This window comes from Polyodon spathula, unplaced genomic scaffold (genome assembly GCF_017654505.1).
Source record: "Polyodon spathula isolate WHYD16114869_AA unplaced genomic scaffold, ASM1765450v1 scaffolds_1577, whole genome shotgun sequence".
NCBI classification, from domain to species: domain Eukaryota; kingdom Metazoa; phylum Chordata; class Actinopteri; order Acipenseriformes; family Polyodontidae; genus Polyodon; species Polyodon spathula.
The window spans coordinates 1-23,604 of NW_024473054.1; the positions used below are offsets into that span (position 1 = coordinate 1).

Here is a 23,604-nt window from a genome sequence, read left to right on the forward strand (position 1 = left end):
TCTCCTGTACAGGTCAACACGTACGGCTTCTGGGCAGACTTTTGCAATATCGTTTTGTAATTTCTTTTAATTACACAACGTTAAAAAGAGATCTAAATTATGTTCATATAGTATCTTTTTTCTTATGTCTCAATCCTGCATTCTAAGTGATGCAAATGCACAGAGCTATAAATCATGTTTATAATCCAGACTATAAATCATGTATTAATTTCCGACCTGCATAGCGAGCGGGTGCAAGACTTGGGGAACTACTTCATTTGCAAACACCCCTTTAAATGCAGCGCTTTGAGGGCTCCGAGGGGAACGAAACACGAAAAAGCTGCATTTCCTACCAGAGGTCCTGATGGCATCCAGCGCTCTCATTCTGTACAGATAGTTAAAGCAACCTTGAAAACACAAACAGAACCGCGTTACTGACAGGCAGAGAGCAGGACACACAGCACCCGAGTGAGACGGCTGGGAATACGACTCCCGTTGCACTGCAGTCCGATCCAGTCCTGGTTTTACTTGGAGTTTAACAAGACAAGCCTGAGATTGATCCCGACACAATGGGGTGAATCGAGCTCATAGTAAATGAAAGTGCTATGCAATGGGAGTCTTATTCCCATCCCTGTGAGATAGTGTCTGCATGATAATTAATATCTGATGCTCCAATGTGAATATCTGTTTCTGAATCTCCAACACGCACCTGAAACTTTGCTGTGTTTGTCTGTCACAGTTACACCTATAAATCAGCACTTCAGCTCTGTGTATCTCTTAGCTATGCAGGGAGGGGAGCCCGGCTCTCTGGGGCACAGGCAGGGAGGGGAGCCCGGCTCTCTGGGGCACAGGCAGGGAGGGAGGGGACTATTATGTATCTATTAGCTGTGGATGCTGTTCACAGGAAGGGGAGCTCTGCTCACACGGGCTGCCCGGCTCCTGCAGCTGCTGCAGCCTCTCATCGCCCTCGGACAGTAGCTGAGGCTCATACTTGATGTCCTGCACCTTGGACAGCCGGAGTTCAATCTCCTCCTTCAGGTCCTGAGCGAGGCAAAGGAGAGCGGATTAGAAACAGGAGATGAACACGGACACACTCCGAGACAGAGACACACATACACACTCTGAGACAGACGCACAGACAGACACACGCCCGGAGACAGACCAACAGACTCACACACACACAGAGAGACACAAATTGTCAGACAGACACCCAGTGTTACTTTGTGTCTAACACGGCACCCCTACACTACACTGGAGAACACTGGAGCGTCCCGACGCTGTCCGTACTTTTGGTGCGTTGTGTCCCAGCGGCACGTGGGGGCCTCTCCTGGACTTGACCGCGAAGCGCATGATCTGTCTCTTCACGAAGATGAACAGCAGCACGAAAACCTGCGGAGAGCAAGGGAAGCTCAGAGCACAGACTGGACGCGGCAGGGAGGCGCAGCGAGACCCAGCCAGCTACCAGCAGCGAACCGTGACACACACAACGCATCCCATTAGAGGCAGCGACTGTATCACGATGCAAGGAACCTCAGGGAGCAGTTCACTGCGCCTTAGACAACAGGCAGCAAACAGTAAAACCGGGAATGGATCACGCTGCTGTGCAACGGGAGTCTTATTCCCTTCCCGCTAGGGTCGCCACCCGCCCCAGAATTCAAGAACACTCTGGGACCAGGCATGGTTTTTAAATTGCCCTCAAACTGAAAAGTTTTACACGTGAATTGAGCACTAAAAACACTCGCTTCATCATTGTGGTAATACAAATCTTACAAAAAAATAAACGTTTTGCGTAGGTTTATTCAAGACACTATTTTGTAAAATCGGTATTTCAGTTATAAATATTTAAAAGTTGCTATTTATATCCTGTTAATCAGTAATCTATAGCCCTAACTGGCACTGCTAATAACAACACTGATCAGGTGTTCACGCTGTCTGGCGTCAGGAATAGTGAACCGCAGGTCAATATTAACGATCTGAGCGAGAGAAAGCGATAAGACTATTAGAAAAATATAAAGAATCTTTTATATATCAAACTATTAATAAAATAAATATCGATCATGGTAATTATTTATGTATTTAGTCTGTTAGAAGCCGTTAGTGTATTGCCACGCTGCCTCGATTATAATTAATCAACATAATCGATTTTGCAAAAGGTTTAGGGCTCAATTCACGTGTTGCTTTCCTTCAGTTTAAACTCTGAAATCCTGTTGTTTTCGTTCCGGAATTAGGGGGCTAGGTGGCCACCCTGCTCCCCCGCATCCCAGGACAAATCAGGACAAGGAAAAGCGAGTAAACGACCGAAACACATCAGAGAGACATTAGACTGTTTGCTCCCCTTTAAAAACACCGTGTAACAATTTTTTGTATTTACAGTACAATCGTAAATCTCGAAAAACTACTCACTTCTAAATCTTTTGTAGTCATTTTTGTATTGCTTTAGTATAAATACATGTTAATTTGGATTCATAGGTTGTTTTTTTTTTCTGACTTTGTGAACGAAAAGCCCATTTTCTCATTGGAAATAGTGATATTTTGAAATATCACTGTCCTGGTCACAAAAGCAAAGTTTGTGGGGAATAATAGCCATTTTCTATACTTATTGCATAAGCAATTAGGAAATAACACTTACTACCCAGGAACAGAAATCGTGTTAGGTAGTGTAATCGCGCACTGTGTCGTTGGTGTCACGACAGCGATTCAGCTCAGCTGCCATTTTCACACAATCGCAGTGTTTGTGGGAATGTGACGAGCCGGCTTTGGCGTGGCTGAGCCCGGCTGTGTCACAGCCGGCACACAAAAGAGGGGGTAAAGGACGCTGGTAAGGCTGCGATTTACTCACCAGAGTGCCGTACGCCATAACCAGAACAACATTCACTCCGGAGAGAGTGGTGACGGACGCCATGGCCCCGGCTCTGTCGCGACACCGCCGACAAAACGCAATGATCGCGATCTGAGCGACCGCACTGCTGCGCTAGTTTAATCTTTGCATGAATCCATTTCTGAGCTCAGGACGCAACACTGTATCTCTCCAACTCTCCCTGGAAATAAAGTCGAGAAATGGAAACTGTGGAAGCAAACAGGGACACCATCACGTGATGCGTGCAAGCGCCGTCCAAACGAAACACTCGTGTCATGTGACGGGGGTGTTACCTAAAGGCATAATAATAATAATAATAATAATAATAATAATACAAGAATAAGTGAAATTAATTGGCTGATTACCGATGTAATCGTTTCGTTTTATTCCAAAGTGTTTTATTGATTTATTTATATCTAATGAGACTGATCAATTGATTTCAACTTAACACGAGTAAATAAATAAAGTCTCAACGCATCATTGCCATTCACAGTCAATTTCATTCCAACTGCAAATTGGGGCAGTTCTGGGAAGGGTCAAATTTGTTTCTCGCCACCGGCTCTCGGACCCTTCAGCGCGGCGCGGAATATCATTGCAGTGCGCTACATATCTGCTCTCTCCACTAGGTCTAGCAGATTATGCAACTTGCACAGCAGATGTTTCATTTCCCACTTGCTTGTTGGCAAACGCCCTATCTCACAAGACATATTGTCCTAATGTACTTTTTTTTTTACATAATATTGCGTAAAAACGGCTCCTTCCCACGTAATAAGCAACAAGTATCCTCGTACTGTTTGCTGATCACGTTCAACTGCCAGGAAACCGTTTCAGTGTCCAGCTCTTTTTATTTTTAGCTCAGGAAGCGGGGTGGAGAGATGTTGGCACTGTGTAATAAACACCAGAACACGGGGTGCTGCTTTAGAGCACAGCGTGGCTTTAAACGGTGCGAAAAGACGCAGCTGAAAATTACACCATTTATTACCAGGTAAGCGGTCGAATGAATACGCGTTGCTCTCTTTCACTTAGACGGCGGGCATCCTTGTTTTTCAGCCTCGTTTACACGTATTATATATCCGTGTGTGTGTGTTTCTTCTTCCAAGTTTCAATAAACCGTTAACAAACATATGTAACCGTCTACAATACGCTGAAAAGGCGAATTTAACGCGTTGCTGCGTAGCTGTACGGGGATGTGTTCATTTGTGTTTTTATTTACTTTTTGTTTTTGTTTTTTTTTGATACCTTGTAAAAGTTTATCAATGTGTTTGTCCCGTTTTCCCCGCTCTGTTCCCACGGCTGGTCTGGGTATTTACCACAGCTGTGCCCAGGTTGGTCATGTCAATACATATTCTTTACACACCTGGCTTTTAAGTACAACGCTCACCTGTGCGCACACTATGCTTTATTACGCCTTGTTACTGGGATGAGCATCTCTATTAAATATATAGGCAGTAACGTAATGATATTGGTTCTTGAAATCAGATGCATTTGTTCATTGGTACTGTATTTACACGTGGTAATTAATTTCTGGTAACGGTACAGGTCCGTTATGATTTTTTTTTTCATATACACTTGTTGTCAAAGGTTGCACATTTGTCCTTTTCTTAAAAGATAAACCCCTTTACTGTTCATTAACGGTCTAGCCCGTTCAAGGTGCGAAATTATCGTAATAATAATCGATCAGTATTATTTGTGAATTGAGTGCGCTGCTAAATGTGCTATCAAGGAGATGCACGTTAGTCTGGTTTATGGTTTTGTCCTGTGTATTATTGGGCTTCCAAGCTGGCTTTATTATTATTATTATTATTATTATTATTATTATTATTATTATTATTATTATTATTATTATTATTATTATTTCCTTCTAAAGCTTTAAACAGCTCCTCTTCACACACGGTGTAACCAATCAGCAGGACATTTGGCAGCTATCATTCCGTGTAGCTGCACCTGCGTCAACCAAGACGGCGGCTTGGCGGAAATTTTGGAAAATAAAACAAACTTTCAAAATCTTCTCCGTTTATCCAGATAACTCCTAGCTCGGTATGCGTCATCATGGGGACGACAAAAAAATGGTGCTCTTAAATTCAAAACCGCTTCATTTGAACACGGTTTAGTTGATTCACTCCAAAGCTGACAAGCATCGTCCCTGTCTCAATACAATTGCTCCAAAAAATGGTGTTGGTACCTGACCCGCTTCTTTAAAAACCTTTCAAAGCCTTCTGCCAAATCTGAAACGAGCTCTCCCCGCTTCTCTTCCCAGAGACTGAAAAGCATGAGCGCTCCCGTCGGCGCTGGCAGCGGGACCGTCGACATGACCCAGTTTTACGGTAACGGGACACCAGCTCCCGCTGCGGCTCCGAGGGGCCCGGTGGAGCCCGGTACTGCGTTATCTCCAGCGCCCTGCCAGATTAAGACATTTCTAAAAGGAAAGCCGAAAGTGCTGGGGGTAAGTCAGCCTGTCCTCCTCTCTCTCAGCTCCACTATGAAGACATTTAAATAGAAAGTGTACATTTCCCACAGTTTATTATGCTTTACCAGACCTCTCTGTGCTTTACAATGCTTCCCTGTGCTTTACCAGACCTCTCTGTGCTTTACAATGCTTTACCAGACCTCCTGTGCTTTACCTATGCTTTACCTCTCTGTGCTTTACAATGCTTCCCTGTGCTTTACCAGACCTCTCTGTGCTTTACAATGCTTCCCTATGCTTTACCAGACCTCTCTGTGCTTTACAATGCTTCCCTATGCTTTACCAGACCTCTCTGTGCTTTACAATGCTTCCCTATGCTTTGACCTCTCTGTGCTTTACAATGCTTCCCTATGCTTTACCAGACCTCTCTGTGCTTTACAATGCTTCCCTATGCTTTACCAGACCTCTCTGTGCTTTACAATGCTTCCCTATGCTTTACCAGACCTCTCTGTGCTTTACAATGCTTCCCTATGCTTTACCTACCTCTCTGTGCTTTACAATGCTTCCCATGACCTCTCTGTGCTTTACAATGCTTCCCTATGCTTTACCAGACCTCTCTGTGCTTTACAATGCTTCCCTATGCTTTACCAGACCTCTCTGTGCTTTACAATGCTTCCCTATGCTTTACCAGACCTCTCTGTGCTTTACAATGCTTCCCTATGCTTTACCAGACCTCTCTGTGCTTTACAATATGCTTTACCAGACCTCTGTGCTTTATGCTTCCAACCTCTCTGTGCTTTACAATGCTTCCGTATGCTTTACCAGACCTCTCTGTGCTTTACAATGCTTCCCTGTGCTTTACCAGACCTCTCTGTGCTTTACAATGCTTCCCTATGCTTTACCAGTGATTGTGATTGGTTCTGGTGTGTGATTTCTAATTCCCCAAACAACATTCGATGTCGCAGAATTCTCTGGACTCTTCCTAACAGGGCCTCCAGATCTGCATCGGGGTTCTGAACATGGTGTTCGGTGTGGTTCTGACTCTGAGCGGGAACATTAGCACAGCTATTACAGGAGCCCCGTACTGGACTGGAGCACTGGTAAGCAGCGTGCATGACTGACACAAACCTGCAACCGTCCTTAACTGCGTGGATCCCTTGAGAAACACTAACTCTTAATGCAGTCTGGTATTGCAAGTACGTGCTGTATTGTCTAATAAACACGGTCTCTTCTTTTCCTTTCCTGCAGTACATCATTTCCGGATCTCTCTCTATCTCTGCCCCTACTGTTAGATTGGTGAGTAGAGTTCCTTTTGTGTGTGCGTGTGTTCTACCAACTGCACACTGCTGGTGCAAACTGATCAATGCACATTTTATTAGGGATCTGAAACAGTAAATTTAGCTCTTGTCAGGGCAGAATAGATTTGGGAATTTTGGGGGGGGGGGGGGGGGGGGGGGACACCCCTCTTGCTTTGAAAGTTCAGGGGTGCGGGCGGGCTGGTCTTGTTCTTACTCTTGTGGATTTTGCAGATCAAGGCAGCCCTGGGTATGAATGTGGTGAGCACTGTTGCAGCAGTCCTTGGAATATGCAATTACAGCATAGATATCGTCATTTCCAGTATACAGCGATACTGCTATGGATATTACGATCGCTTCTGTTGGGGATATGTTGTAAGTATATAGAACAATTCAATGAGATTAGCACCACGTTTCCTGAACTAATAATAATAATAATAATAATAATAATAATAATAATAATAATAATAATAATATGTTTAATGTTTTTCTTTTTTTTTTCAAGAATAAAGAGACTGTCCTAAACATAGTGCCTCTGATCCTAACCCTGCTGGAGTTCTGCTTGGCCATCTCTGTGGCTGCCTTTGGGTGCAAAGCTCTCTGCCACGACTCCTGCACGGTATGGAATCAGCCCCACTTCTTATTTCCCGCACCCCTTTAATGAAGCTGTTCCCCAGTGCGACCGCTTGCAGGAGCTTCGTAAAGATTCACGATCATCCACAACTTCAAAACGCACAATCACAGGGAGAGCTGTACGGACCCAATTCAAGTGCAAACACACGGTGCCCGTCTGAGAGCTGCACACGGTGCCCGTCTGAGAGCTGCACACGGTGTCTGTCATGCATATACAGCTCTGGCCAAACCTTTTGCGTCACCCTATAGAATTAACTAATTTTGCATATACTTAACAAAGAACAGACGAAAATTGAAAAATGTGACAGTTCATGTTCTAACATGAAATACTTCTGTGCTACTGTGACTTCCGGTAGACTTTTGCAGTATCATTTTGTAGTTTGTCTGATTAGATGGAGTTAAATAAAATATCCAAATTATGTTCATGTAGGCTTTTTTTGGTTTAAATGATGTTTGAATCCTAAAATTCTGGGTGACGCAAAACTTTTGGCCAAACTTTGACAAACCTTTTGTATAAGAAAAAACACTGAGAATGAAGCGTTAACATAAGGACAGACAGGGATGGCAATAAGACTCCCATTGCACAGCAGTTTGATCCATTCCTGGTTTTAATAAGACACATAAAACTTTGAACCAAAAATCTAAACGAATTCACTGAAAGGGTAGAGGCGCTTCAGCTGAAGCGACCCAGGCACTGCTGTGTTCAGTGAATGGAGGCAGCTGCTTTGTTGGTGTTGATAGATTTTTCCCTTGCATTTCAGCCTGTGGTTATCCTGCACAATTCCTTCAGCCCTGCAGAGGTTCGTGGGCAGAACCCCTACAGCGAGACTAAGGATGCGCCTCCAGCCTATACAGAGTGACCGAGGGGAGGATTCATCACACAAATACAACGCCAGGGATGGGAACCACGCTCCCGTTGCAAAGCAATCTGATCCGTTCCTGGTTTTGCTAGGAGTTTGCTCAGAAAGATCCGAGCCACCTACCTACACCGCGGCTACCAGCTACCGGAGAACTTCAGGACCGCTCGGGCTCACTGCCTTCCGCCACCCTCTCCAGACCCCCACCTGTTCACGCTGCGCTGGGAGATCTCCTGATCCGCCCCTCCTGCTGTGCTCTGGTCTCGCCTGCCCTCAGCACCGCGGTCCTAGATCATCAGCTGGTGCGCTATCCTTGCGCTGTTGCACAACTAATAAATCATTGTAGATGTAGCGTGTTGCATCCTCAGATTGATACAGTTTCCTGGTAGCGAAATCACTGCTCATGTTACAGATTTGCAGTCAGACTGCGTGACCCCCAACACGTGAGCAGCGGCATAGCTGTATACACTGCATGCATGGAAATAAGACTCCCCCCGCCCACATATAAGCAATGGAGAAAAAAAACCTTGTAAACATTTTCAATGAAAACTCTACGTATTATGTGTCCAAAACTATATTTTCTATCTGCTATTTTCAATATTTCACGCTTGAAAGGGTTAAAAATGAATTGCTTGTAATTGTTCTAAACACGTACCGGGGTATTTATTTGGGAAAACAACACAAATAAAATATAATTTTTTGATTCACCTCCAGATTCTGGGCGTCTCCAGCGTGTTTTGTTTCCCGTTTACTGGAAATTGCATTAGAGTTTTTTTTTTAAAAAAAAAGCATATTAACCTTTCAGCTTGAACCAGGGCGGAGCTACACGGCTCCACTCTCCAAATGAAGCGCCTGTTAGACGGTCGTTTTTGGCGAGAGTGGGGTTCGTGTACAGCGCCTTAGAAGGGAGTTGGAAAGTAATTCTTTGGTTAAAAGCGTCAGGTAAGCAGACGAGTTAATGAAGTAACCGTTCCTGCGTGCAGTCGTTTTGTTTTACAGTGTACTCGGGTGTATTTTAATTTTCACAAACCGTTAACAAAAACAGTAAAAAGAAACCACAGGTTTTATTTTGTGTGTTTTTAGTTTCTTCTTGTTGTTTGAAATAGGCGTGAGAAGTGTTTAATAGCCGAACTAAGCGTGGGTGTTCAGTATTGTAATAATAGAAATGCACGCACACGCATGAGGATTGTATTTTATTTTTTAAAACCTTTTTTTTTATATAATTTTTATTTATTGGTTGTTCGTAAAAAAAAAAAACTCCGTTTCCTGGCAACGGTTCAAAGTCCATCTGATTGCGCGTTTTAGTAAACACCGGTAGCCATACCCGCCCTGCCCACATTAGAGCAAAAGAAAATCGACAACCGGGTTTAAAAAACAAACAAACAAAAAAAAAAACGATTTACTTGAAACCCTCGCCCGACAAGAGCGTCCCGGTGGCGGTAAAGAAACCGGGTCTTGCGCCCTGTGCGCACTCGCATTGCGCAACCGTGCCGAAACACCCGTCCAGGCTGGAGTTCATATCGGAGTCGTACCGCAGCAACGGTGTCGGATTTGAAACGCGTAAAAGGGCTGGTTTCGCACCGGGACTGTTTCGATATTTCCAGTCAGTATTCCGAAACGCACGCACGTCTTGCTTCACGGTTAAAACGCTTCAAACAGCTTTACATTTTACGCCGAGCTGCAGTATACTTTTATCACGGCTACGCCAAAAAAAAATAAAAAAACAAGCCAAAATAATCGCCACAAAGGTAGTGATGGTGACTGTGAGGTAAAGCGTACTGCAGAGCAGCGAGGCTCTTAAATAATAATAAAAAAAATAGGGAAAAACAAACAAAGCAAAACAAACAAAAACATTCGTTCCCAAAGCCGCTGACTCTTCACAACCTCATGCGTTTTCGTTCGTCTCATCCTTTCGCGTTCTGCTCGACTCTTAATGATTGAACAACAAAACGAAGTACTGTAACATGGACAGGACGGTAAACATGCTGTATAGCGGATCCATTTCTAGCTGATGGGACAGCGGTCGCCATAGAAACGAGTTCAGACCTTGTCGATTTAAACATACATGGATGGGGACGGGAATATCGCAACTGTGTTGATATTGTACCGGGATTGAAAAGTGAGTCAGTGATATATCATGAGCACTGGCATGGCCAGAAAATGTTTGCCGCTTGGGTAAAAATACAAACATCCCTAGAAACTTTCTTTTTTTTTTTTTGCCAAGCGTTCCTGTTCCGATTCAGTTTTAAGTGCAGATATAACCAAATGTTTTGCATCACCTGGAATTTTAAGATTGAACCACAATTAGGTAAAACGTGTCAGCAAGCTCCCTGCGTTTCTCCTCCCAGGAACTGTGAGGAACAATGGAGACGTCTGTCGCCACAGCCAACGGGATGGTGATCGTGACCCAGATTTTCCCGCAGGGCAACGACAGCGCTGCACAGGCGGCCGCTGCGGCTGAGAAGTGCCACGCGGTGCCCAGCGGTGCCCTGTGCCAGCTGTCGGAGAAGCTGAAGAAGTTTGTCAAAGGAGAGCCGAGGCCACTGGGGGTAAGTCTCCGTGCCCTTCTCTCTCGGACAAAGTCCAACATCGGGGTGGAATAGTGAACCCTGTGATCGATGGGGCTAGTCAGGCCTGTCATGCGAGAGAAAGTTGCATTCCGAACTCCTATAAAAGCTCCTATAAAAGGTATTGCGTAGGTCATTAGTTCTAAACCTGCTTTTCTTTGCAGACTGTGCAGATCTTGGTTGGAGTGATCGGCATTGTGTTTGGCGTGATTCTGTCCATGACTCCCTACTCGATATCAGCTGGCACAGGAGTCCCGTACTGGACCAGTGTATTGGTAATTGAACATTTCGGAGCTTCGACCTCGACTCCAGTGCAGATCAGCGCGCATCTCGGACAGCACCACCCAGTGCTGTGTTGTTAATAGGAATAGTAAAACAGTATAGCTAACTGTGATGCTCCTCTGTCTGATACAAACACATTTCAGAGGGCTGGATCTCATCAATATCAGGGTCTAGTGCTGTATATTATAAAGACATTTCAGAGGGCTGGATCTCATCAATATCAGGGTCTAGTGCTGTATATTATAAAGGCATTTCAGAGGGCTGGATCTCATCAATATCAGGGTCTAGTGCTGTATATTATAAAGACATTTCAGAGGGCTGGATCTCATCAATATCAGGGTCTAGTGCTGTATATTATAAAGACATTTCAGAGGGCTGGATCTCATCAATATCAGGGTCTAGTGCTGTATATTATAAAGACATTTCAGAGGGCTGGATCTCATCAATATCAGGGTCTAGTGCTGTATATTATAAAGACATTTCAGAGGGCTGGATCTCATCAATATCAGGGTCTAGTGCTGTATATTATAAAGACATTTCAGAGGGCTGGATCTCATCAATATCAGGGTCTAGTGCTGTATATTATAAAGACATTTCAGAGGGCTGGATCTCATCAATATCAGGGTCTAGTGCTGTATATTATAAAGACATTTCAGAGGGCTGGATCTCATCAATATCAGGGTCTAGTGCTGTATATTATAAAGACATTTCAGAGGGCTGGATCTCATCAATATCAGGGTCTAGTCTGTATATTATAAAGACATTTCAGAGGGCTGGATCTCATCAATATCAGGGTCTAGTGCTGTATATTATAAAGACATTTCAGAGGGCTGGATCTCATCAATATCAGGGTCTAGTGCTGTATATTATAAGCTCTTCTCTCCTGACAGTACATCATTTCTGGATCTCTCTGTGTTGCTGCTGATAGGACCCCCAAGGCCAGCCTGGTGAGTTCAGGACCTCCCCCCGACTTAATCGCAACGACCCTGCAGTGGTGTGTCTAGATCTAGATATAATGGAAACACACACGACTAGATCAGGCGCCGGTACTGCAGAAAAGATATTCTTTCTTTGTAGATGCCAGTGCTAGGAATGCAGAACTAAGTATTATTCATTTCGATTTTGTTGCTGTTTTATTTTTTTACTGCTGGGCGAGCTTAGCGGTGTGAAACAGGTCATGCTCTTACTGCTGTTGTTTGTTTGTTTGTATTTTTTGCAGATAAAGGCAGCCCTGGGTATGAATGTGGTCAGCAGTGTTGCAGCCGGGATCGCGATCTGCTTTTATTCCATAGATCTGCCTTATTATTATAACACTGGTGTTTGCTCTCACGTGACTTCCCAGGACAGCTACGACTATTACAGACACCAATGTGAAGAAATGATGCTGGAAACACAGGTAAGTCCCCAGCTTGTTCGTTTGGAGGCTTGTTCTCCCCCTTGTGGGGGGAGGGGCGGGGGGCAGTGGTCCTCCGTCACTGGCCCGGAGTCTCAGTTGAGGACGGCCCTCTGCTGGACCAGAAGGCAAGATCCTGGATCACACAATTAACTCATCCCACACTACGTTGCATCCAGCAGTGCTGTGCCCCGATCTCTGAATTATTATGCGTCTCCTTGAACTAACTAGGCTCTGGTTTAGAGGTGTTGTTTTTAAAGTGGTTATAATTTTTTATTGGTTTCCCTTATAAAAGTGTCCTGTGCCTTCTCTGTGCAAGTACTTTGCACCCCCAGGGCTTTCAGTCTATTTCCTTCCTTGCAGATACTTTCCAGTGTCTTCACTTTGATCATGCTGTGTACTTCGCTGTAATTTTCTTTTTTCTAAGGCATTGTAATGTTTATTGATCATGATATCGGTGTTGTAGAGAGACATGTATGTGTGATATATGTTTGTATGTACTTATCTAGAGCGCCTGCTGCAGAATGTTTGTCCTCTCGGTTTCACAAGGCAGCGGTTGTCAGGAGCATGCATGTTGAGGTGTAATCCTGTCTGCTCTCTCTGTAATAAACATTGCTCTCCTTGTTATTTCCCAGCGCACTGCGACAGGGTTGAAGAGCGTGCTGCTGCTTTTCTCCCTGCTGCAGTTCTGTGTGTCCGTCTCCATGGCTGCCTTCGCTTGCAAAGCGGTTTGTCACGACAGCTACACGGTAAGGAGGGAAACTGAGTTTGCGTTTATTGCTTTGTAACAGAAGCAGCCCGTCTTGTTGTTTTTCATATTGCGTGGACGTTGCAGGACGTGCACGGCGATTCAGAATGTGAACAGCAGAGACTGCAATGGCTAAATGTTGCGCTGCAGTGTCTCTGTCCGGTGTGGTTCCTTTGTGTCCTGCTTCCTCGCTGCTCCCACATTGTGAATCGCTGGCACGGAGAAAGTCGTAATGCATTTCTGTCACGTCGAGCAGCGGGACTCGAAAGCGGGGCAGCTTCGTTCGTTTTGCTTGTTTTTTTTTTTTTAAAACCACGGGTCAGGATGCAGTTTGTGATTCCCATCCTGTGATATTCTGTTGTTGTTTTCCTCTAACCCTTCTTTGTTTCCGCAGCCTGTGATTGTGGTGCAGAACTCCTTCAGTGGTGTGGAGGTCGTTGGGCAGGATTTCAAGAGCGAGGATGCCAAGACTGTGCCTCCCCCCTATACAGTGTAACCCAGCTCAGCCTCCCCTATGCAGTGTAACCCAGCTGAGCCTCCCCTATGCAGTGTAACCCAGCTGAGCCTCCCCTATGCAGTGTAACCCAGCTCCGCCTCCCCTATGCAGTGTAACCCAGCTGAGCCTCCCCTATGCAGTGTAACCCAGCTGAGCCTCCCCTATGCAGTGTAACCCAGCTCCGCCCCCCTATGCAGTAACTGTAACTGTTTCAATATAATTATGTATTTTTTAAATAATTATGGGTTCTGATTTCTGGGTTTATTAAAAAGGTAGAATCTGGCCTTATTTTTGTGAATGGTGTAAAAGCGGTCCGTTTCCTAACAACCTAGACGTCCGAAGCTTTACGTGAACTTCGATTTGATACAAAACACTCAGTCGTGCCAGATTGAGAAATACAGAAAAACAGTCCAATTAAAATATGAACGTTTACACTACATGTCTTTCTCCAAAGTCTTTTAGTGTTTCAGTTTAATAGAGTTTGTCATTCATAAGAGATCATTGCTTAAGAAAATATGCTTAACTTGTACAGCTACACAGAGAAGGGGTCTGACATGCCTTTTTCAGGCTTTACCAGCTGAAAAACATCAACCCAGAACCCCAGTACATAACAAAATGCCTCTCTCAGCACTAGACTGTATTGAATTAGCTGGCTCTCAGATCCCCAGTACAGCACTGAGTTCTCTACACTAGACTGTATTGAATTAGCTGCTCTCAGATCCCCAGTACAGCACTGAGTTCTCTACACTAGACTGTATTGAATTAGCTGCTCTCAGATCCCCAGTACAGCACTGAGTTCTCTACACTAGACTGTATTGAATTAGCTGCTCTCAGATCCCCAGTACAGCACTGAGTTCTCTACACTAGACTGTATTGAATTAGCTGCTCTCAGATCCCCAGTACAGCACTGAGACTAGACTGTATTGAATTAGCTGCTCTCAGATCCCCAGTACAGCACTGAGTTCTCTACACTAGACTGTATTGAATTAGCTGCTCTCAGATCCCCAGTACAGCACTGAGTTCTCTACACTAGACTGTATTGAATTAGCTGCTCTCAGATCCCCAGTACAGCACTGAGTTCTCTACACTAGACTGTATTGAATTAGCTGCTCTCAGATCCCCAGTACCTGTGAGAATGTCTTACCTTTCTTTTGTCACAAAAACAAATGTACTGTTCACCCATTTGAAAAGAGACCATGTAGTTAGTAGCGGATAACATTTGCAATGCAGGGGGAACGTGGAGTTACAGTATCTGAAAAAGACATTTAGAGAGGTAACCAGGGAGACTGTTTTTTTCCCCTAATCAAACAAACAAATAAGCAAAACACTTTGCCAGCTATTTTTTTACTTTACATATAACAATCATTTTTAACCATTAAAAAATTGAAGTAATCAGGGCAAGACCCTGTCCTCTGAGTTTCACAGTAGAGCTGCACACAGACTGACTACTTAAACTGAAGAAACAGCTGCTTGTGTCAATGCTGACTGCTGCTCTCCACACAGCTGTCAGCTGCTCCTAGCCTCTGTGGAGAGCAGGACTCATTCAAGCAGCTGTTTCTTCACTTGTCTCAGTGGGGATGGAGAGTCAGCACAATCCGCAGCACAGGCTACCCTGAGCGTGTGCTTGCTGTGGGGGCAAGAGCTCAATAAAATAGATCAGATAAATCGTGCAGCTATACTTTACAAGCAAGAGGTTAAAAACGGTGGGCACAGAACTGAAGTTTCATTAGTTAAAAAAAAAAAAATGTTTTAAAATAACACTCTCATCCTCTTCGAGCACACGATAGTATTGTTTACAATTCTCCAGACCAGCTCAAAGTCAGGTGGACAGATTTAGATAAAACACCTGCTCAGTATTGGAGGAACTGAACCCAAAACCGCTCAACCAGAATTATTAGAAACACTCAATGCTGCTGCGTTGAGAAATAATAAACAGAGGCTTGATCAATGCGATAACATACGCTTCAAATTAAAAGCAAAAAGGCAAATAATTCTTGGTGGGACTTGCTGGGTACTTGCAATACAGGGAGCATTTTTAAAAGCATCTTCACAGATTTTGTTCAATTTAAAAAAAATAAAATAAAATGCTTATTTATTTTAAGTTTGTAAAAAAAACAATTATATATCACTCAATCAAAAGACAATTCTTTTTTGATTTACAGATCACATACATGAAAAAAGACCAACATTTGGGAACAATACTTTCTTTGACACCCAGTGGAGAAGCGGTCACAAAACAGAACTGCAAAGCATCTCCGATAGAAGAGAGTGCCCAGCCCAGAAGTGACACACATTTCATTCTGTCTTTTAAGACCATGACAGTTCTCAAGCAAGAGCTGGAGATCTAAGCTGCCTGCAAAAATGCTGAAAACATTGCTTTCCGTCTTCCTGCGGGAAAAATCGTTTGAAATAACACCAGAATGATTATTTTTGCCTTAGTATTAAATGTGCCCCTTTCGGAGAACGAGTTTCATATGCTTGTGAAAGTTGAAAGAAGACTGAAAAGAGATTTGACGCAGGTAAAAAGTGCTTCGGCAGTCTTCAAAGGTTTTTATGGTCTTACGCGGGGCTGTTGTAGCTATCCCCATTGGAATTGCTCAAGCGGTTTTTCTGTGCCTCCTTCTTCTCCGTCCCCCCGTTTTCAATCTTGTCCTGGTTCTGCTTCTCCAGGCTCAAGGGTATCTGCTCCTGGAAGCTGCCTGCGTTGGCTGCCTTTTGCGGGATTGTGCTGCAGACTTGCACCCTGGCTTTCCCGTGTAACCTCTGGCGACACACATACAGGGCTCCGAGCAGGAGGCTGAGCAGAGTCAGGGCGAGGAAGCAGCACACGGCTACCAGCTCTTTGTAGTAGTTTTTCTCGTTCCTGGGAGGAAGTACGGGCTCCCTGCCTGGGCGGGGCGGATGCCTGCTTGTGGCTACGTCGGCAGATGTCTCCTTCACGGAAGTGGGCTCTTCAAACAGAGGAGGGGATATCTTTTGAAAAGTTGTTTCTTTCACCACAGGAGGCTGGGGTTCCGTGTGGGTGTGGCTTCCATAAGGGGCGGGGCTTGTCTGTTCCTCCAGCCTATAGCGGGCCACCACTTGCCGGAAGTTGGCCTCCACAGAGGTGCACTGGTAGAGGCCCAGGGTGGTATTGTTAATCAGAAAGCTTAAAGTGCCGTCCTCCTTCTGCATGTAGTCATGCTGGCTCACGTTCTGCCCGTTCCTGGTCCAAATCCGGACGGCCAGGCGCGAGTCCAAAGGGCAGGGCAGACTCTGAGTCCCTTTCAGGGTAACTGCGATGTTTACATCTGGGTCGACAAAAACAAAAGAACATTTAGAAAGCATTGAGGACACTTTCAAATTCACTGACAAAATGCCCTCGGCAGATTTCTTAAAAGCAGTCGAGCAAAACTCTCTTTCCAGTCTGTCTACTGCCATCTGCAGAGGCTAGAATGCTCGCAACCCCCCCCCCCCCCCCGACTCTGGAAACTCTGGAGCACGCGTCCTCCGAAACGTGCTCCTGCCAGCCCGGCATTTTTCACACTGTGGATTCACAGCGATGCCACCAGGCCTATAGTGCCGGAGGACAACACAGATCTGGCAGCTCCACTGCAGAACTGCAGGCACCCTATCGGCCACAGGGGGTCACTGCTGCGCAGTGAGCCATGGATTCCCCTGTCGACCTAAGCCCTCCCTACCTGGGCAGCGCTGCCCCCTAAGAACTCCCGGTCAGGATCCCCAGACTATAGGACACATCCTGCACTCCCCGCGGAGCGCCTTTACTGGATGCGCCACTGGGAAGCAGGTCCTTTCCTTTTCACGCTAACGAGGTAACTTCCACCCTCGGATACAATCCTGCCAGCCCACAATCCTAACACAGTCCCAGCTAAAGGATTCCAAGCAGTTCAGAGAGGGCACAGGGGTACACACCTATGGCTGGTGTGTTCCTTGAGTGGGAGCCTGACTTTGGCGTCATGGACTGTGATGAACAGAACTTATCTGCATTGCCCCTTTCAATATCCTGGATCCTGAACAAAAAAGAAAAACAAACAGTCTCAGGTCTTTATTAAGGCCAGTGGAGAAGAATCAAAATACCAGATTACAGGTCTCATTACTGTGAAGGGAATCCCTATGGCCCATGAATCAAAGATCATATTCCATAAGGCTGTCGGTAATAAAGGAGATAATGGTTTCAGCTGAGCAGTTACAGTGTGAAGGTCAGTGTGGGGTCATTCTAATCCAGGTTAACAGCTGTGGTTAATTGCATTAATAGTTTAAATTAAATTAAAGAATTAAGAATAAGGTTGGAACAGCGACCTGGTTTGGAAGGCACAGAGTTAACAATACACACACACACACACACACACACACACACACACACACACACACACACACACAGCGGTTTGATTTTTGTTTCTTTAAGTAGAATTGCAATCGGAAACAAATTTCCCAATGGAATAATCAGACAGATTGTGTAAAACGTGTGTAACTGAAAACATGCACGTCAGGGTTGGAAATAAGACTCCCTTTGCATCGCAGCAGCATCCCCCGTACCAGGTTTCAATGCCAGCTTGGTTCCCCGCAGTGTACAGGTAACAAGCTCAGGTGTGTCTTGTTAAAACGCACAGTAAAACCAGGAACGGATCAAACTGCTGTGCGGAGAGTGTCTCGTTTCTATCACACACTGTTATGCCTAATATTGCAGGGTTTCTCGAACCCGGTCCTGGGGACCCTCTGTGTCTGGTTTTTATTCCAACTCTTCTCAATCACTCAACCAGACTCAACCTTAATTGAACTGATAACTTGCGTAGTCAGACCTTGCTTTCAGCTCTTAAACAGTTGATTTCAAGATAGTCGCAACATTTCATAAGTGAATTGAAATCTGCAGCTGTTTAAGAGCTGAAAGCAATGAAAAAGGTCTAGTTTAGTCATTTATCAGTTCAATTAAGGGTTTAGTTAAGTGATTGAGAGATCAGCTCTAATGAGAACCAGACACAGCTTTGAGAAGCCCTGTAGTATTGTAATGTATGCATGGAGAAAACATTTAACATATGTCCTATATAAAAGACACTGGCTCTAGATTCTGTCATTTCTCAACAGAAAACAAATACATCAACTGCTTTAGTCCAGAAACACACAAGGAAAGCACTTGTTATTGGATAGCTAGCGATGTGAGAGCAGAGGAAGCCGGGAGATTAATCCAGCTCATAAGGGTTCTCTTTATTATTGGGGTGCACCCCTGCCGGTTTGCACTCACAGCTGGGATTGGGAGAGTCCCGTCTCAGTGCAGGATTTGCTGCCGGGGTCCCAGCCACAGAAGGGGTCCCGTGCCAGCACACACTGTCCGCAGCTCTGGTAGAAACTGCAGTTCGAGACGGGGATCTCAAACACAGCCTCCGAGGAGCCCACAAACACCACGCCCTGATCAGGACAAGAAGAAACAAAACCTTAAAAAGAGAATCTCGGAGAAACAGGAAACGCAAAACGCAAAATCATCTACTGACAGTTAATACATGAGCCATCAGGGATGGAAATCAGAGTCCTGTTGCATAGCATATTCGATAAGAGACAGTGTAGTTCAGGTACGTCTTATTAAACATAATGAACCTAGGAGCAGCTCGAACTGCTGCGCAGTGGGAGTCTTATTTCCACACCTGCATTTGCTCACCTTTTCAACGGAGAGAAGCAGGTTTTCCAGAGCCAGCACTTCAGTGAACAGCTCAATCTCCTCGATAATATGAGGAGCCCGTCCTTCCAAGAGAACCACTTTGTGAAGGGAGCCCGATTCTACAGGGGGACCAAAAAATAAATAAATCTAATTCATATCAACTCATTCACTAAATACACTCTCTATTTACCCCCTTGGTGTCTCGAAATAGACGTCTCCTATTCAAAATTAGGCAACAGGTTTCAATAAATGAAATCTCAGGAATGCAGTGTGGCTCAGAAAGCAGGTTTCTGGAGACTGGTGCATCACCGTTAATATCATCAGGGCCTACCGGTAAGCAGGAATAGCACAATGTAGTTCTGCTTCCTGGCCCCTGCGACTCTCTGCGCTGCGATCTTGCTGTACCGCAGCTCAGGGGATACCAGCACCGGCCCTCTGCCCTTCGGGGTCACGCTCCCATCAACCAGGAACGTGTCTTTCACGAACGCCAGGTCCTTGTCCACTGAGCTGTTCAACCCACACTGTCAAGAGGGAGTATTACTACATTAAAACTGAATTGCAGTTTCTTTCAGTACTTCAGAATCAGCAGTAGTAAGTCTTTGATTGCTGTGGATGCTGCTCTCCAATGGAGAGGTTTTTGGTTACTTGCATTTCCAGGTTTGGTGTCGGTGTTGCCCATGATGTGTGGGACCCAGCGCTGGGTGCCTCTGTGCAGCTTCTTGTAATTCCCAGCGAACACGGCCTTGACGTCGGCCAGGCTGAACACACACACTGCAGACCGGCCCGCTCCGCCAGCCCTGGAGGTTAAACATTGTGAGATCAAAGGCTTGCCAGTGCTGTACCAGAGAGGAAGAAACCAAGTCCAGCAGACAAGCAAGGAAGAGCCATCTCTGCTCCACATACAGCTCCTTGTTGGTACACTGAAGAAGGCACTGCTGTTTGACTTGGTTTCTTACAGTTTCTGATTGAGCGTTTTGAAGGCATTCAAGCTCTGACGTCTCCCGACGGAGACCGGAGAGAGCGCTTTGAGGAGCCATCTTTCTTACCACTGGGCGTTGAAGGTCACGTAGAAGAGGGTGTCTTCGACAGGGCTGCCCTCTGGTGGTGGGAGTGTGAAGGCATCCTGGATGATGTTGTAGGGCACCTCTCCCGGGGAAGAGCACTTGAGCAGTGCCTTGACAAAGGTGGTCCAGCTGCCCTGGAGAACGCGCTCCCCCCCGACGTCACTCTGTCACCAAACACACAGCGTCACCACACAGGACACTAAGATATTCGTACTCGAAATTGCCTTTAAGAAGTATTTTAGAAATCGGAAGGCATTCAAAACAGATCCGTGCATTAACATGCTGATTTCAGAAAAACAAGAAAAGCCGTCCTTCCCTCACCTTTACAACCGAGTACCAATCAACGGCGACTAAGTTCCACACCGGGTGTTTTAAAAGCCAACCGGAATCCAGGTTTCCTCTCATCCCGGGGCGCTGACTTTTTGTACCGCAGTTATAAAAGTGAGGGAAGGACCGGCTTCTCTTGCTTCGAAATCGACATGTTAATGAACGGGTTTGTTTTATAAACGCTCATAAATACTTCTTAAATGAAATACCGAAAACAAATATCAGCCCCCCCCCCCCCAAAAAAAAAAAAGCACAAGTATGAAGAGAGACTTGTAGAATATCATTTTCTTTTCCACCCCCTCACATGCTTTTGAATTGCTACAGTTCTCAAAACAGGTCTCCAAGTTCAGCTGGATGCAACAATTTGACCACCTGCAACACTCTGCCCCCTAGTGGCTGCAAGAAACACAACACTCGCTCCAGTGATGTACCTCTTATATCCACTAGGGGCAGCGTTGCAGGGGGGGCAGGTTAATGTTACACTCTGTGGTACCAGCTGTGCTGAGACCGCAAGGGGGAAGGGGCTCTGAATTCTGAGCAGCGTGTTTCCAGTTCAGGCGAGATGAAACAGCTTCACTGAAAGGCCCTGCCTGCCCCAGGGTAGGAGCTGAAGTCTGGCCGCGGGTCCTTACCGTGCAAACCTGGGCGATGCGAGACACTGTGAGCTTCTCGGTGAATTCGTACTCTTTGCTCACTTCGCTGAAGAAGAAATAGACCTTATCCTGCCCGGCACTCCCTTTGATAAAGGTGGAGCTGACGAAGGTAGGATCTGCCATTCAAAATAAAAGATCAAAAAATCAGGAGATGGTTCGAGCGATGAAGAATGTTTGGTATCCTTCATGGTTTCTACACAAGCTACTAATGGCTCTGCTAGCTAGGGAAATACACTGGGGTTTAATGAAATCCCGCGGTTTACTTGCCTTGCAGCCAGCCGAGAGTATTATCCATCTTCATGGGTCTCCCCAGGGAGCGGGAGATGACTGGCGTGTTCCCCTGGAAGTTTGAGACGGTGCCCGCGTACAGCTCACCCTCTGAGGAGACATAAAACACAACAAACACAGGACTGAGGGAAACTCAGTCTGCAGCCCTGCTCTAGCAATATAGGAAAGAGAGCTCCACTCTCCACACTGCAGAGCGCTCTAGCAGTATAGGAAAGAGAGCTCCACTCTCCACACTGCAGAGCGCTCTAGCAGTATAGGAAAGAGAACTCCACTCTCCACACTGCAGAGCGCTCTAGCAGTATAGGAAAGAGAACTCCACTCTCCACACTGCAGAGCGCTCTAGCAGTATAGGAAAGAGAGCTCCACTCTCCACACTGCAGAGCGCTCTAGCAGTATAGGAAAGAGAACTCCACTCTCCACACTGCAGAGCGCTCTAGCAGTATAGGAAAGAGAACTCCACTCTCCACACTGCAGAGCGCTCTAGCAGTATAGGAAAGAGAGCTCCACTCTCCACACTGCAGAGCGCTCTAGCAGTATAGGAAAGAGAGCTCCACTCTCCACACTGCAGAGCGCTCTAGCAGTATAGGAAAGAGAACTCCACTCTCCACACTGCAGAGCGCTCTAGCAGTATAGGAAAGAGAACTCCACTCTCCACACTGCAGAGCGCTCTAGCAGTATAGGAAAGAGAACTCCACTCTCCACACTGCAGAGTGCTCACTTGTCTACCCACACTTCGTCCTCAGTTCTCCACACACTCCTCATAATGAAAGATGGAGATGCTTACCGACCATGATGGCTGTGTGCTTCTGATAAGGGTCGAACGGGCAGCGGCTTTTCCCGTCCTCAGCGAGTGGTTTCCCTTGGGAGTCGGGAGTCAGCGAAAACTCTTCAATGTTCTGACCAGGAGGGGAGACAGGAACAGGACGTTGGTTCCTCAACCACGTGACTCAAGTGTCTATCCCGGCAGACAACGTTCAGCCTAAAACCTGTTTAGAAACATCACAGCGCCTCTCTACACAGGAGAAGGCTGAAAATGTTCAGCACTTCATTCAAGCAGTCTAGTCTTTCATAACCCCAATACTAATGAAAACATGAATGTGCAATTATTATAATACAGCAGAAGTAAGATTGTATCACTGGATGAATCAGTGTTAGATTGATCATTGATAATCCCCAGCAGGGAGGGGAGGAGGGGCGTCTCTTACGATGTAAGCACAGGTGGGGCTGAAGGCGTAGGTACCACAGGTGTACAGGTGAGTCTCGTTCAAGGGCAGGAGGACTCGGATGAAATTAAAACACTGCGTCTAGAAAGAGAACGAGAACAGCAAAAGTTAGCCATCGTTTTTGTATATTCCAGTTAGTTTCAGTAGCGTTCCAAACACAATCTCCAACGGTCTGCTTTTAGCCAGGCAGCTGTTAAAAGCTATTACGCTGTGTTGAAAATTTTACACATCCCCGTGTAAGGCTCTTCCAATGTGAAAATGAATTTGGTTTAGAAGCAGAAGGACAATGAGGTGTAATTACATAAATATATACCACTGTAACTATAAACTATAATCTCACAGAGGCAGACTGACAGCGCCCACACATACTGCAGCTGCTCTATCTGCCTTACCTCATGGCTCTTCCCCTTCAAGCCACATTCCTTTATCTTCTTCTCAACGGCAGGCCAGGGGAGCTGGGAAAGAGCAACAGAAACACAGTGCTCACATGCATGCACACAACTGAAAACACAACAGGATCTGAAATATTATCCAAACTAATGTATTCACTCAAGCTTTTTGTTTGTTTGTTTGTTAAAAGTCACCACAGCCTGGAAATTCATCAGTAAGAAACACGTGTGGTTTTTGTTACAGCCACTAGGGGCAGTGCCATTTGGTGGTCAGAATCGCCTCAAAGGAAGGTCACCTCGCGCTTGATCGTCACGGCGCCGCGCTGGCTCACGTCCAATGAGAGCAGGGCGTCACGAGCCCCCACGTAGAGAGTTTCGCCATCGTCGCTTAGCAACAGCGTGGTGGTGTTCCGGAATCGGTTGTCGCTGAGTCGGTCTAGAACTCGGCCTGGGTGGACTGGAACAGAAAGAAATGAGAGGATCAGACAAAGACTGAGGG

The 23,604-nt window shown here is 45.7% G+C and overlaps 4 protein-coding genes across 5 annotated transcripts; 2 read left to right on the plus strand and 2 right to left on the minus strand.

Moving 5' to 3' along the window:
* Positions 1 to 6: 6 nt before the first annotated feature.
* LOC121309915 (protein C1orf43 homolog) lies at positions 7 to 3,041 on the minus strand. The gene is made up of 4 exons (XM_041243095.1): positions 2,819 to 3,041; positions 1,267 to 1,368; positions 903 to 1,020; positions 7 to 386 (listed from the first exon to the last, which is right to left on the minus strand). The coding sequence occupies exons 1-4, from the start codon at positions 2,879 to 2,881 to the stop codon at positions 205 to 207; spliced, it is 465 nt and encodes a 154-aa protein (XP_041099029.1). The 5' UTR covers positions 2,882 to 3,041; the 3' UTR covers positions 7 to 204.
* A 590-nt stretch (positions 3,042 to 3,631) lies between these two features.
* On the plus strand, positions 3,632 to 8,376 carry LOC121309914 (membrane-spanning 4-domains subfamily A member 4D-like). 2 transcript variants are annotated; one of them, XM_041243093.1, is made up of 7 exons: positions 3,634 to 3,821; positions 5,094 to 5,279; positions 6,230 to 6,340; positions 6,489 to 6,536; positions 6,770 to 6,910; positions 7,041 to 7,154; positions 7,930 to 8,376. In XM_041243093.1, the coding sequence occupies exons 2-7, from the start codon at positions 5,106 to 5,108 to the stop codon at positions 8,026 to 8,028; spliced, it is 687 nt and encodes a 228-aa protein (XP_041099027.1). In that variant the 5' UTR covers positions 3,634 to 3,821; positions 5,094 to 5,105; the 3' UTR covers positions 8,029 to 8,376. The 2 variants fall into 2 exon arrangements, with proteins under 2 accessions (XP_041099028.1, XP_041099027.1); XM_041243094.1 differs by lacking the exon at positions 6,230 to 6,340 and having other exon boundaries at positions 3,632 to 3,821.
* Positions 8,377 to 8,853: 477 nt separating this feature from the next.
* On the plus strand, positions 8,854 to 13,793 carry LOC121309913 (membrane-spanning 4-domains subfamily A member 4A-like). Its single transcript, XM_041243091.1, has 7 exons — positions 8,854 to 8,967; positions 10,374 to 10,574; positions 10,757 to 10,867; positions 11,765 to 11,821; positions 12,094 to 12,270; positions 12,903 to 13,016; positions 13,410 to 13,793. The coding sequence occupies exons 2-7, from the start codon at positions 10,389 to 10,391 to the stop codon at positions 13,509 to 13,511; spliced, it is 747 nt and encodes a 248-aa protein (XP_041099025.1). The 5' UTR covers positions 8,854 to 8,967; positions 10,374 to 10,388; the 3' UTR covers positions 13,512 to 13,793.
* A 1,046-nt stretch (positions 13,794 to 14,839) lies between these two features.
* Positions 14,840 to 23,593, minus strand: sema4ab (sema domain, immunoglobulin domain (Ig), transmembrane domain (TM) and short cytoplasmic domain, (semaphorin) 4Ab; the record flags this gene model as incomplete). The annotated part of the gene is made up of 13 exons (XM_041243090.1): positions 14,840 to 16,801; positions 17,424 to 17,521; positions 18,751 to 18,914; positions 19,162 to 19,280; positions 19,493 to 19,682; positions 19,811 to 19,958; positions 20,208 to 20,389; positions 21,185 to 21,321; positions 21,473 to 21,583; positions 22,278 to 22,389; positions 22,699 to 22,797; positions 23,109 to 23,171; positions 23,402 to 23,593. Coding segments are annotated over 13 exons (2,346 nt in total), but the record flags the coding sequence as incomplete, so codon positions are not given.
* Between the last annotated feature and the right edge of the window lie 11 nt (positions 23,594 to 23,604).

Coding starts and splice junctions, on each gene's coding strand:
- LOC121309915 (XM_041243095.1), bottom strand. CDS start 2,881: ATGGCGTCCGTCACCACTCTCTCCGGAGTGAATGTTGTTCTGGTTATG. Junction 1,369..2,818: donor TTATGGCGTACGGCACTCTG/GTGAGTAAATCG, acceptor TGCTCTCCGCAG/GTTTTCGTGCTGCTGTTCAT. Junction 1,021..1,266: donor TGGGACACAACGCACCAAAA/GTACGGACAGCG, acceptor TGCCTCGCTCAG/GACCTGAAGGAGGAGATTGA.
- LOC121309914 (XM_041243093.1), top strand. CDS start 5,106: ATGAGCGCTCCCGTCGGCGCTGGCAGCGGGACCGTCGACATGACCCAG. Junction 6,537..6,769: donor CTGCCCCTACTGTTAGATTG/GTGAGTAGAGTT, acceptor TGGATTTTGCAG/ATCAAGGCAGCCCTGGGTAT. Junction 7,155..7,929: donor TCTGCCACGACTCCTGCACG/GTATGGAATCAG, acceptor CTTGCATTTCAG/CCTGTGGTTATCCTGCACAA.
- LOC121309913 (XM_041243091.1), top strand. CDS start 10,389: ATGGAGACGTCTGTCGCCACAGCCAACGGGATGGTGATCGTGACCCAG. Junction 10,868..11,764: donor CGTACTGGACCAGTGTATTG/GTAATTGAACAT, acceptor CTCTCCTGACAG/TACATCATTTCTGGATCTCT. Junction 11,822..12,093: donor GGACCCCCAAGGCCAGCCTG/GTGAGTTCAGGA, acceptor TATTTTTTGCAG/ATAAAGGCAGCCCTGGGTAT.